Raw genomic sequence first — 13,814 nt, 5'->3', positions numbered from 1 at the left:
TGCTGCAGTGCGATGAGCTACGGCACCTCGGTGTCTTTATGGTAACATAACAAACCCCATCATGTACCATAACAAACCCCGTCCACACAGGGTGTAAAACCAATCACGTATAGATTCTGCAATGCTGCTGGGACTCATTAAATCAGTCACGCTTAAAACAACGGGACTGCAAACCGCACGGAGGGAGGCTGGCCCTGGGACAGCCATGCGGCCAGTGACAGCACCGGGTGGCACGTCCTCCCCAGCAAAGAGGTGACAAGCTGTGTGTCACGCAGCAGGACGGGCAGCAGCTCAGCCCCCGGCCCTGCCAGTGCTCGGAGCAAACCAGGGTGCCTGGGTTTACTCTTCAGCGCCGGTAACCAACATTGTTGGACACAGCTCTGCCATTCCACAGGCTTTCAAATCTCAGGTTTGGATGAATAAATCCATCATGTGTCCTCCGAGTCATTTCAGCAGAGGGAATACTTTACACCATCTACGCCCTTTTCAGCCCTGGAAGGTGTGAAGGCATCTACCATTTAGCAGCAGGGACCAGGGCCACTACAGAATGCAACTGAAAGTGCTTACCATTAGAGTGACAGAGTGATGGGTTTTATCTGAAAATGGAGACTAAGACCAAGGGAAAAAAACCCCTCCTCTATGCAGAAACCTGACACATGGTCAGGAAATGAAATTGCTTCCACCCTATCCGTGGCAACATACCTACAGCGGTACGCCTCTCCATCCACAAAAATAACCAAAATGCATCCCTACTCGACAAGCCGAGTAGCCCCTGCCATGCCCACCTTTTCCAGCAGCACGGGGACATGCCGGCTAAGGCAGGGCTGTGGGTCACATTTCCGTCCTGGGAAGAAGCACTGAAATAACTGCGCACAGAGCCAGGTGGCCCCTCCGTGATCGCCCTCGGTGCCAGTTCCGCCTGCACTTCTAACGGACTCTTATCTATTGAATCCAGAGCCCGGCGCCGGGTATAAACGGGACAGAAATCCATCACATGTGGTACATCTCAACTGCGTGGTAGTCATTGTCTTCACAAGACATTTACAGGCAGAAAAAATTAAACATATTAGCTTGCTACATTTTGTTGCAAGGCAAAAACCTCACAGTTTAAGACATGACCCAGCCATATAGGGCGTAGGGAGCTTATAAAGTCATTTTGACTCGGATGAAGTTTATTCCATCATTGCTTATTACGAGAATCCTTCAACCTTCCTCTGATGTAGGCAGCATTAACCAACTTCGGCAATATGCTGCTGGACCTGTGCCATAGCAAGAAAACACCTTTCCAAAGACCTTTGCACACCCAAACTGGACACAAGAGCTCGTTCCCAACATGCAGAAACCAAACTGCTCAGACGGTGGGTGACACCAGCACCCACTCATGAGGGCTCAGGGGCTGCCAGGGCCACCGCCATGGTTCCACTGATGCTCTCACTAGAAGAATGAGGCTGTGTTACAGACCGACGAAGGACTGAATGGGGTTATCTGCTGGGGTGGAAGAAGTAGTTTTATTCCACAATTACTTATGGTTTGGCTGGGCAGTTCTAAGGCTTGAACTGAACTGGCTAAAGCTCAACCCAGCTACTGACTAACAAACAGGGGAAATCCTTCATTTATGGTGTGGGTTTCTGCATTCTCAGCAGGATTTTTCTTTTGATGATAGAGCCGTACTATTTTTAATTATAGTCAAATCTCTGTAGAGAGAAACTTTTGGCTTCACCATTCATTTTTACATAAACCCAACACTACCACGAACTTGAAAACCAGCAAGTACCTGCAAGGTGCTGAGCTACTTCTAGAGCTCAGCAGGCTTCCCAGAGCAAACATCTTCCTTCTTGATGCTCCTGAAAATACTTTTGAACGGTCAGCACTCTCCACTGTAAAGGAAAATGTCGTAACTGGGAAGGAGTTGCTTTCCGTCTTTAGGATGAGTGTCCAATACCGTCAGGAGAGAGAGGAGCTGCGTGGGGCCGGCGTGCTGTGAAGTCAGACTCTAACTAGGGGCTGAACTCAGAGTATTTTAACATATTGATTCCTTTTGGGTGTTCCTGCCCCAGCTTTTGTTTAGTTATGACCTATCCCAATTTCATCGCCTCTCATTTCTTCTTGGGATTAATACTGGCATCTTGCTGACTTCATTACATTTCTATTATTATTCTGCGTTGAAAGAAACCAGCACGATAACATTATTGAACTGCAGTTACTGTACACGTGTGTACGGCACTCCCCTGTTTTGCACTACTCTTCCTACAAGGCTGTGGATCAACCAACCAACTGGTGGGGCTGGACACAGCGTACCTGCTCCGGCTTCCCACCCATCCCCTTCAGCTGGGAGAGAGCCGGCGGGAGGTACAGGTGGAGCCGTGCAGAGGACACACACGTGGTGACCACAGTCACAGGGTACAAGCCAGCCTAGGGGTGTCTGGTTTAGAAAACAACATCAAACCAATTCACTTAACAAAATACCCAGACAACTAACAACCTGCTTATATGCCGTCTATACATTGCAGAGTCTGCTTAAAAAGGGGTTTGCGAGGAGTAGGGCTGTCCCCTGCACCTGATCGAAGTTGTTTTGGGTCTGCAGCAGTACTCTCTTGTTTGAAAAGGAGAACAGTGACAAAGGTGACAGTGACAACGCAGATGGCCCCATTCCTAACCAAAAGGATAGCAATATCATCTCTGCTTTGACTTCAAGTGGTCATAATGCAAGTTAATTGAAAGAATTAGTTAAAATGGCATGAAACCCAGTGTGGCAGAGGAACAGCTACCGAGTCTTTTGCTTTCTCAGACTGCGGCGTAAGTTCTGCAGAGCTCAACGGTGAGTGCCGAGGGGAGGACAAAGCCAAGCGTGCCCCTGCCCCAGTCACGGGTCTTGGGGCAAGCACACCCGCGCGTCCTGGTGCAACCCAGCCTCCCTCGACGGGGGACATCTGAGTGAGTCCAACCTCGACTGACAGCCCCAGATTTTGGGCCCTGAAGAAGGTGACCCGGGACTGAGAGAATGTAACTTCTTCTTCTGTCCCCACTGCAGGGCAAGCGGCTTTAGTTGACCTACCCCTAACTGGCCGTGACAGGTACGCAGACACGCCTGTGCCGACGTGCTTTGTGAACGGTTGTGCCTTCTGATACAACCTCTCACCCTGGAACACCCTACACATACGTGTAAGGTCAGAAAGAAAGCTGTGGGTCTGCAGCGCAGTGTTTCTGGGTACCGGATATTGCACTGAAGAGAATGAGCTGGAGGGAGGCGAGGAGAGAGAGGAGGGATGAGAAATTACCATTCCTGCAAGAGATACTGAAGAGAATCACAAAGAAAAATATTAATTCAGCTTAACAAGACTTTGCCTGCTAAGTCCCCAGGCAGCCTGAAGGACAAAACTTTACCCTCCTTAAGCTTCATCTCCACAGAAGAAAGTTTCTGAATTTCATGAAAGCAAATATTTGATTCTGAACCTAATGTTAGAAGTTAGATGGCATTTTAAAGACTTGGCCGTACATTTTCACTGTCCTACTACACAAAAATCCAAGAAAAACTGGGGAGATGCAGTGTTTGTAGTTTGACGAGAGCTCACACACTTGTCTTTTGTGGTCCCATTCAAATACACCAGAGCCCTTTATAAAGGCAAAAGTAATTCATCTGTCCTTTGCCTTGGCTCATGCAAGATGTATAAGTACATTCAAATTTTACAGCTTCTACTGTGCAGGTCAGAGATTAATACCGGTTTCTTTCATTATATTTGATGCAAAATCCCTAAGGAGTACCTGAAAAAATAAGTGTGTGTGATAGAGAGAATAAAATGAATTGCAAATATGCGGAATTGTTAAGAGCTCAGTGATGTCTCATGGAAATCTCTGAAAAACAGTCTATTTAGAGACCAAACAGGAATCCCACCAGGGACAGGCACGGCACACGCTGCAGACTGTGAAGGTATTAGAGGAAGAAAAAGACCAGTCATGCGGTGAGCTCTGCGAAGAGACTTTTGGTAAAACTAGGTTTGACAAGCTCTAATAATGATCCTAAGGATAATTAATGCTTTCACTCCTCCGGCACGTTCCTCCCTAGAAGGCACTGAATTACTGGTGAAGCCTCCCAGGCTTTTTTGCAGATAAGCAGTTGCAGCTAGAGAGAGGCGATTCCACAAACACCCCATCTCCCACGTCTGCGGAAGGCGTGGAAGTTCTTCCATCACCAAAGCAACTGTTCAACCTCAGCTCCAGACGCGTGGAGGAGAGGTCTGCGAAACGGGAGCGGCGGGTCTACGAGACCCTCGAGTGCTACCAAGCCAGTTCTTTGGAGCGGCATGCCCAGGGACCTGGTGTTGGGCAACGAGGGCCGGTGGCCACGTGGGCTGCTCCCCGGCTCCAGCCACCACGGGCAGAGCCTGAGTGACACGGAACGGACACAGGCAGCTCGCAGATGCTGCTGGGGTAAGAGCCTCCTGCTGCTCCACAGCCTGGAGGGAGAAGGAACCCCACCCGCGGAGGCCGCAGCACATTTCTGAAACACTTGTTCTATTTTTTGTGCATTTCCATACTTTCTGTGCACAGAGAATCAGATTGAATTTGTCATTCCACAGTCATCATGTATGAGGCAGCTACAGAAGGAACTTTAGCTCCCTTACTTCAGTTCAGGCCTTTTGCTTTAACCACAAGAACATCCATCTACCCCATGTAAGAATTAGCCAGACCATGAGAACTGCATCATACAATCGATGAGAAATATTTTTAATGACGTAGTATTTTGGAACAGATTATGCAAGGATACTTTTAAAAGGAATTATAATGTAACGTGGGAGTAGGCTCTGCAGAAAGACAAATACAATTAATTCTTATATTTTCCTATCCGCCTCCTTTTTCACCGATATCAGGAAGCCTGCATGAAATATGGTTTTACACCAATGACATCTGCATCTTGCTCTTTAGCAGATACCACAGTCCGTATGCAATATCGCAATCTGGGGACTCTGGAGGGAATTACATCAGCAGTTTGTGTCAAATTTCTATTTTCCATTTCTATTAGGAAGGATTAATTTAGCCTCCAAATCAATATGACTGGGTAGTAGTGTAAAACCTATCAGAAAAAAAAAAATTACAAGCAAAGTCTTATCTCTGGTACAAGTAACAGATCTAGGGGAAAAGACTGAAAATAGGAGCCCTCCCTATGAAACACAGTTAAACAGATACCTGAAACTACAGAGTTACATTCTCTTTGACAACTCAAACTTTTAACAACTGGGCCACGGTGGGAAATAAAAGCAGGATGTATCGTTAAATGAAGGTAGGGTACCTGTGTAAAGATTTACTTTAAGAACTCACTGTTGGCTCAGAAGAGTGTAAAGATTTACTTTAAGAACTCACCGTTGGCTCAGCACTAAGCACTGCCATGGCATGGAAGAGTAACTCTCACAGTGCAGAGACCGGGAGGTCGATAAAGCGCTCGTAAGCAGATTTCTGTTCACATTTGTGCCTCCATAGAATAATTAAATAGAATAAAAGAAACAACAAATAGGAATCCTACTTCAAAAATGGATTTTCTGTAAGATGTTTACTATGACGTTCAGGAAATGGTTATTCTGCAGCTTACAAGTGAGGAGTTCCAGTAACAGACCAGTCAGCTTTTCTTTTAAAAGGGCAAGTTCAGTCACGGCACCTTCATGCCTTAACTTGTATTTCTCTCTAACTTGATGACAAATGACAATGTATTTCAGGCAGTCTTTTCCACTGGACATTTGCTGACCTTTATCTGAATAGAGTGAAAGAAAAGTCCAGTGTCAACTTTAACCTTTCTATCCAAACATACCATAGGAATGAAAACATGTAGAGCAAATCTGAGTGAACAGCGACTTATTCTTGGGCGTTTCGGCCTAACTTGGTACCGCAGTTTTACCGAAATCTGCTCAAGTGACCAACGAAGACACAGGATCAGGTCCACTCCAAGAGCCAGGGACAGCCTGCCTTCACACCCCCGTCTGAAATCTCGGACAAGAGTTCTGCCAAGCGAGGCCACCGGCAGAACACAGGGTGACAGAGCGCACACACCGCGTGTCTGTGCAGAGCTTCGCTCCGGCTGCACGATGAGGGGCTGGGGGTGATGTCACACGTCGCTACTCCATCCTTCCAGCACCCTTCCACTGAATAGTACTGACAGCTACCAGCAAGTATGCCTTACTCGCTGCTGGCTCTCAAACCTACCCAATCCCTCCTGGGTATTGCCTCTATTAGCCAAATACTTTGCTAATTTTACTGTTCTTAAGTACTATTAATAAATCTTACGATGGAGACTCTGATGAAGAAATAGAGATAATGTGGCTTGCCAATGACTTCCCACTTCCCACCATGGGAATACCTGAACTAGCCAGGAAAACCTCTCAGTTCCAACACCGGGCTGGCCCGGTTACCGATCTCCTGCAGCTGTCGTGGCACAGTTCCCACCAGGCAGTGTTTTAAGGCCTCCTCCTCTTTTGGACGACTCTTCTGAGGAAAAACAAGAGCCAAAGCACTGCTCATCTGTTCCGAGAAGCGGACCCCTTTGGAAGATAGCAGCACCTGACACTGCCCGTGAAAATTAATCTAACAGTCTTTCAGCAGAGCTTCTCAAAGGCAAACAGTCCGCTTCTGCCCAGACTGAGATTTACACGGGGCTTCTAAACACGACTCCAAGGAGTACAAGAGGGCAAACTGCCTTCCCAAAGGTGAGGCTAAGAACTGTATGTTTCAGGTTCTCCTAGTAACCTGATTTTTAATGAAAAATTGTAGGAGTTGTAGAAAAGAGTTCCCCAAATTCTTAAGGTTTAGGTAAAATGCCACACACGGCATCAGCTCTTCATTTCATCAAAATGCAAGCCGGAGACAACGCAATTAAAAATACAGATAAACTCATGGGAGCCAGGACCAGGTATAAAAGGACTTCAGTGTCCCTGGAGAAGGCCACTAAACCACCCTGAAGGTATTAGTGACACATCTTAGAAATTATGGCCAACGCCTGAATAATGGAAGGGACTGACCATTGTCCAAGCTACTAAAGGAAACGGAGGAATTTCCATTATTTGGTATTCTCCTGTCAAAACCCTGTGCCAAGCTGGAAGTCATGTCTTAGCCAAACAGAGGTTATGTCTTAGCTGAAAGTCAAACAGGATATACAGGGAGGTCAAACCAGATCCACTCATGCCTTCTGCCCTTAAATCCTACGATTGTAAGGAGAGAACAGGTTTCCTCCCCTTTCTTAAGCCCCTAAGGAAAACAAGTTGTTTAATCTATTTAGAGGCCTTTCCTGACATTCTTTAGCTGCAGTTTTCCTCAATCAACCTAATCTTTTCCCATCAAACTCCATGCTAATCCCATTTTGCTCCACTCTTTAAACTAATAAAAGATTAGAGTGACATTTCAGAAAGGGCATCGTATTAAGCAGCTTCTTTCCCATCTCAACAGATCACAGAGTACAAAATGTAGTGAACAGGCCATTAATCTTATGGTAATGAGGTGTCACTCTGAATGGAGACCTCCTCCTTGATCAATAGGAAGGGCGCAGGAATAACGAGGTCGCTGCCACTCGCCATCTCTGGCAACTTTGCCAGAAGGCAGCGGATCCATAAAGCGTTGTTGTGCTGGTGGCAACGGCTCTTGTCACCACACCGCCCTGCCCCTGACAACGGAGAGCAAACATCCACACCGATCTGGCACCCCCTGGGCCGCCCACACATAATGAGCTTTTCCCTATGTTCTAATTAGTGGCGTAAAACTGTGTAACAACTTCAGCTTTGCTCTAACATGAAATCAATTAGCATTAGCAGCCACACACAGGGCAGTTTTTCACACCTATCCAGCTGGTGAAAATCACTAACAAACCACTGTCCTCATTCCTGCAGTGGACAAGCCACTGGTCTTCCTGGTGACAGCCCTGCATTGGGGTTAGCCAATTTGCTTTTATACAGAAAGACTTTTCTCATTTTCTGAAACAATTCACCATTTCCTTAAAGAAAACTCCTTGGAAGTCTCAAGTTTCACCAAGTGCTGAGAAGACTTTCCAGAAAAAGTACAAGCAACGTCCTGGCTGGTGATACTTGGTGGCAACTTTTGGCTTGCTCCAATAGGATGCTCTCCTTAAAGAGCGAGGTGGGCTGGGAAATCCAGCTCTTCTGCATACACAATGCCACAAAAACTGAACCCGGAAGGGCTCCACATGGTCACAATGGCATGTTTATGCAGAACAGATGGGAGAAACAGGTTTTAAAAATTGAAGGGAGTTAAGCCAGGGAGAGGGCTGCTCAAGGAACAGTGGAAAACAGGAGCAGCACATCTCTTTCCTAGGGAAACGCCCCTGTGCATGGGCTTCACTCTTACATTTGCTTCTCTTTCTTCTGACTAATGAATAAAACCTGTGGTTTTGGTATCCCCAGAACTGTCTGAAGATCAAACTGCCCACAATTTACCTTTGTAATTTGTGCTTTTTCATGGTGTGTGTAGTTACCACTGATATAGGTAAGAGTTCTTCCCAAAATATTCACCCTGGAGAGAATTCACCCCTTCTCCTCCTGTCTGACACAGTCTAATCTTGCAGTTGCACAGTCACTGTTCTGTCTCGGTACAGCAAATTAATGCTAAATATCAACATCAGAGAAACTAATTATTTGGCACTATTTTAAGGGCAACATTCACCAGAAACAAAATCTTTACAGTGGATGAGAAAACACAACACTTTTCTGCAGTCACAGTAGGACACGGTATCACTGGTATTGCCACTAAAGGCCAATTTTTAACCATGCAGCCTCTACCTAAGCCTTTATTCTGATTTTCTTACCTAATTACATACATAAAAGAGACACAGTGAGGTAAAATAAAAGGTTCTGATGCACATTTCTTAGAAAAATCTCACCTCTCCGTCTTTTTTTGGAAATTAACTGTCTTAGTAAAAACGTAGCTACTTACCTGTATACTGTGGTAGGTGGAGAATTCAGCGTGTCGTAGATGAGCCGCACGTGTCCTTGGTACAACTCCAGAGCCAAAGGATCATTGTCTCCTTTGTATAACAAGATGCCGTTGTCCTTGTCCGTTGCTACCTGTGAAACGTTAATAACCAGGTAAGGTTGCTTGTGAATGACTAAAAAAGAAATAAACCTGATAAATCACACGTACGAGCAACAACGTGAGCAAGAGCCATGGGGCGCAGAGCGGTCTTGGTGACATGGAGTGGGCTCACACACAAACAGGTAGGCCTCCCATGAAGGGATGGCTCCTTGTTTCAAACGAGAACTAGTTCTCAAGAGGCGAAAAATGTGATTTATTTGATCCCTGTTAATAGACCGATGCTGTATTTTTGGCAAAACATGGATTTATTTCTCAGCTACAACTCCAGCTTGAAGGGGAGGTTTAGAAAATCAGCTGTGGCAGTTGCAGGAGCGTGTCACAACGACAAGCAAACAGACTGCAGCAGGCACTGTCTGTTCACGGGTTTTGTCTGAACACAAAGGAGGAAAGAAGGATCTGTCCCCACATCTAGCACAACCGTGGGCTGGTCACTCAATCTGAGCCCTTAGCAAGTCACGCTGAGTTCAGATGGGACATTTGGAGAGTCAGGAGGAATGCAGCAGGCCTCGTCCCTCTGTCTGTGATGCAGAGCAAGGAAAACAAAATCCTGAACACTGAATAAAACCACAAGGACTCCACTTTCCCAGTCTCCAGCTCTTAAATATCCCCACAGTACAAAAGGATTAAAAAAAAGAAAAGAAAAAAAAAAAAGAAGAGACAAAATGGGATTTTTGGACACAGCCTGCCTCTTATTTTCACAGTACATAGTTCTTGAGATTTCCTGCATTTTTAATAACGGCTGTTTAATGCCAAAATTAAACAGTAAATTTAAAAATCTGATTGCATTTATATGGTGTATTTAAATACTATGCTTTTGCCCTTAAAAGATTATTTTTTCTTGAGCACTTTTTAATAACGTTTCCTCTATCTGTTCTTAATAATCAATGTTGTATTCTAATTTTAATTCGCTAGTGATTAATTGATGGATACAAGAATAATATTCAGCCTGGGAAACAAGAAGTGAGAACGTCATCTGCATGTGCTTTCTGTAATAATCAGTTTTATTACTCAATCTATGGCTGATGTAATGTGTTTTGTACACTTCAGATGACAATGTCCAGATTTGCAGCCTTAAAGCTGACCTGTAGTATTTGGAACCTTTGGGGAGCCATATTTTAGAGTGCCCATTTAGTATTTAGTGTTTTAGAATCTCTTCTGTGATATTCATTAGAAGAGAATTTTAAAGAAAAACTGGAGGTTCAAATATACATGAATCAGCTTCACTTTCACATGAACTGTATACTCAAGCTAATAAAGAAAAGATAAATAATAATTATGGAATTTTCTCATTAGAATAAACTTTGCAGGAACTACCCTTTAGAAAAGTCTATTTCTAATGTGGAAATTTAGTCCCGTTTCCCATGTCTTGACATTGGTATTTTAATTACAACCAAACTCCATCAAGTGAGCCTAGAATATGATTTCCAACTGTGGAATACAATCTCTTCAAATTGAGAAAATAAATGCAATAAAACAAACATACAGGGACGATTTTTCTTCTCACATCTTTTGAAATGTTATGCTTCATTTGCAGGGGGATTTAGCACAGGAATAGACCAGATTAACCATCAGTGGCCTAAGAAGACGACGTATCATGTCATATACGTGCTCCATTCATCTCTATCAGAAAATGGACAAAGCTAGAAATCATTCCCTCATTTACCTGGGGCACTTGTTTAAATATCGTATTGGACCAAGCATCCAAACTACTTTTGATCCACAACCACAAAGCTGACAGTAGTGGCACGGTACCGTTGGTGTCTGTTTTCCATTGCCTTCTGAACCTGAGACCCCAAACCAAACGTAGGTGTAACAACAGGCCTGTAACAGAACCCCAGGCCTTTCCCGTACTGCATGTGTACAGCCAAAGAGCGAGCAAATATTGTCTGGAAAGGCCATTTAGAGCAGCCTATTTTACTAAGTCTCCTAATATTAAACTAATTTCTAGAGGATGAAAGACAATGCTGTAAATCAGTGAGAAGACTGGGAGGTTTGCTGAATCAGCTCCAGTTACATTACCAGTCTGGGAATGGGAGAGTGGTGATTCTGGAGGTGGCACATGCACCCACAAAGGCACACTGGTGCCTTAATGTTTCAATAATTTTAGAGCAGACAACTGGCTCACAAGTTGTCTCTAACTTTGCCAGCATCTTGGCCAATAGACCCTCTTCATTCAGGACGAAAGAAATACGTGATTCTGTATTTAACGCTTAGAGGAGCGCTGGGCTGGCAACTGTTGTTCTGCACGGCGTACCTGGAGGGAGATGTTTGCCTGAGGGCGAATTTTGGCTGACGGCAGCTCCACGTAGGAATCCTTCCCAACGAAGTTGACTGTGATGAGCTTCTCGCACTTCTGGCCAGCAAAGCCGGCGAGGCAGCGGCAGACGGGCTCATGGTGCACGACGATGCACTGGGCCCCGTTCTGGCACTCGTAGTTATCACATGGGCTCGTCTGGAGGAGAACCATCGGCGGCGGAGTTTCGCAGAAAAGTCCACTGTAGAAGGCAAAGGAAAGAAAAAAACGGCCTCAACCATCATGATTTTTTAAGGAAGGAAACATTTGCAGATGCTGACATTATAGTACCGTGGCACAGCACCTCCAAGATTCAGGTGCCATGTGCCGGCTTTACCGGCTGAAACCTGTAGAGCAATTCCCATGCTGGGTCTGAACGAGCCAGCGCAGACGCTGGAAGCAGTTCGTACTGCACCCTGCGCTGGTTATTTAGCTCTGCAAGGCACAGCAGTCTGTAGAATGGCCTCCAGCCCACGCTGTGCTCTGCAAGGGTTCCCAGCAACAACCGAGGTTTCCCCATCCTAGGCTTTGTGACTCAAGGCTACCTCTGCTGCTGTAAGAGAGAAGCAAGGGGAAAACCCTCTCTTTCTGGAGGTTTTTACAGCCTCATCGCTTTCTTCACCGTACATCAGAGAATGCAGATGGCCATTGCGTGGATCCAGCCTAAACCATGCTATGATTCTGTTTGCTGGGCAGCTTCCCTGAACTGGTTCTTTCTAATGGCATCAGGACCATCAACTTCATTTTAGCCGAGTTTGTCGTTTGCAACGTCACGGATCAGCGCAGTGCAAAGGAGAGGAAGCTCTCTCAGGGCAGAGGTAGCCGACAACCAAATGCCAGGTCTGCATTTTGAACTCGGATCGTATTCAGGTCTGGAGGGAAGTGCTATGGTTTTGTCCTGACTATATGAGAGGCTGAGCAAAACCCACACGTCGGAAGGGCTGAGGCTTGACCCAGGGCACCCAGCAGCAGTGGTGGCTCTGTCCCCGGGCTGCCTGCCCGCACTCAGCACGGCTGCACAGGTTACTTGCTGGAGTGACTCAGCTGCACCGAAATACTGACCCCGGCATAGAAGGAGCAGGGGAAAGGGAGAGGGTGCGAAACGCTGCAGCATCTTTCACAGTGATATCATGTGTCAGACTAAAAATCTCTGCCCAGTATACCCACTGGGGCTGTGCAATCGATGGGTACTGCAAAGGGACCAGGCCAGGCTCTCTGCCTGCTGCCCACAGCATCCCCCTGCACCTGTACCCCAAACTGCTCACTGCAGCCACCGTCCAAACCCAGCAAACATTTTTGTACCGACAAGGGAACATAAACTCTTTGCACTGAGTTCTGTGATCGCTCAAAAATGTGTAGACAGTAAAATGAGGATAAACTACCGGCTGGTGAGTGGGGAGCGTGCGTCAGGCTGCGCGCGGGGAACGCCATGGGGACAGCTGCGGCGAGGGCTGGGGGCTCAGGCTCCCGCACCATCTCGCTGCCGTACACAGCCCTGGGCAGCACGGGGGCATGGGGCGTTCCGGGAGAGGGTTGGGGCAGACCCATTCGTGCAGTGAACAACCCATCAGCCCAGTCCTGGAACAGTGAAATCCCACTTGTCCCACTAGGAATTTCCTGCCATTCAGAGAGCACTTTGTGGAGTAATAGCACTCTTATAAAAACAAAGCAAAAAAATGCCAAAACCCTCAGTCCTCTCCAGTAAAGCAGGTGAGATGTGGAGGCTCAGTGAATTTCTAGGCAACCTTCCTAGACACAATTAGAGTAGAAACCCAAGCCATTACCCTACAGTAAATAGTACCAACAGAAGACATGCAAGAACAGCAAATAAACCAGCCACAACATACTCCAGAGCAATCTTGCTTAGCCACGAGCCCAGACCCTGCTGCCTCTGCAGGAAATGGAGAGGACTGCTCTCCTTTTTCATTCTCTCATGTGAAAGTACCACGACTCTATCTTTAGCGCTGTGTGGAGCGAGAGCCCAAACCTCCCCCGGTCCCTGCTCTCCCAACAATCCCCACTCTCTGGTCTGCCCCTGGGAAAGACAGAAGAGAGAGGAATACACAACAAAATGTGGATGGGCTAAATCCTGAACTGCATCAAAAGCAACAGAGCTGCTCTGCTTTTCTGTCGCGTCTGAGGGAAGAGACACAGGGGTTCACATTACTACTTTTACAAAAGGCAAACTTGCAGAATGCCCTTTGAGATGCAAACATTTGGGATTTGCACCTGGGAGAAGACCAGAAAAGCTTTCCTTTCCCACAGCTGCTATACAGCACGGAATACCCTAACCGGCTTCCTAACTTTGCCCAAATCTCTGTGTTGGCCTTGTGCATGGTGACGTGGGTATGTCAAACAAGAACCCCTTTCTCAGGGATAAATATGAGGAGGGTGATAAATACCACTGGGGATGTCCAAGGCCAGTCCATGCTGGAGC

The 13,814-nt window shown here is 46.3% G+C and overlaps 1 protein-coding gene across 1 annotated transcript in view; it reads right to left on the bottom strand.

Moving 5' to 3' along the window:
* Positions 1-8,925: 8,925 nt before the first annotated feature.
* Positions 8,926-13,814, bottom strand: part of LOC104508500 (slit homolog 3 protein-like) — a gene marked incomplete at both ends in the record, with an annotated part of 28,041 nt that continues 23,152 nt past the window's right edge. Inside the window, 2 exons of the mRNA XM_010150151.1 lie at positions 8,926-9,056; positions 11,339-11,579. Coding sequence (XP_010148453.1) covers positions 8,926-9,056; positions 11,339-11,579 — 372 coding nt within the window. The remainder of the gene's footprint in view (positions 9,057-11,338; positions 11,580-13,814) is intronic.

The sequence above is a fragment of the Eurypyga helias genome, unplaced genomic scaffold (assembly GCF_000690775.1).
Source record: "Eurypyga helias isolate BGI_N326 unplaced genomic scaffold, ASM69077v1 scaffold11754, whole genome shotgun sequence".
Classification (NCBI taxonomy): domain Eukaryota; kingdom Metazoa; phylum Chordata; class Aves; order Eurypygiformes; family Eurypygidae; genus Eurypyga; species Eurypyga helias.
Note: the sequence above shows the minus strand (reverse complement) of the source record. Positions and strands in the feature narration are given on the sequence as shown.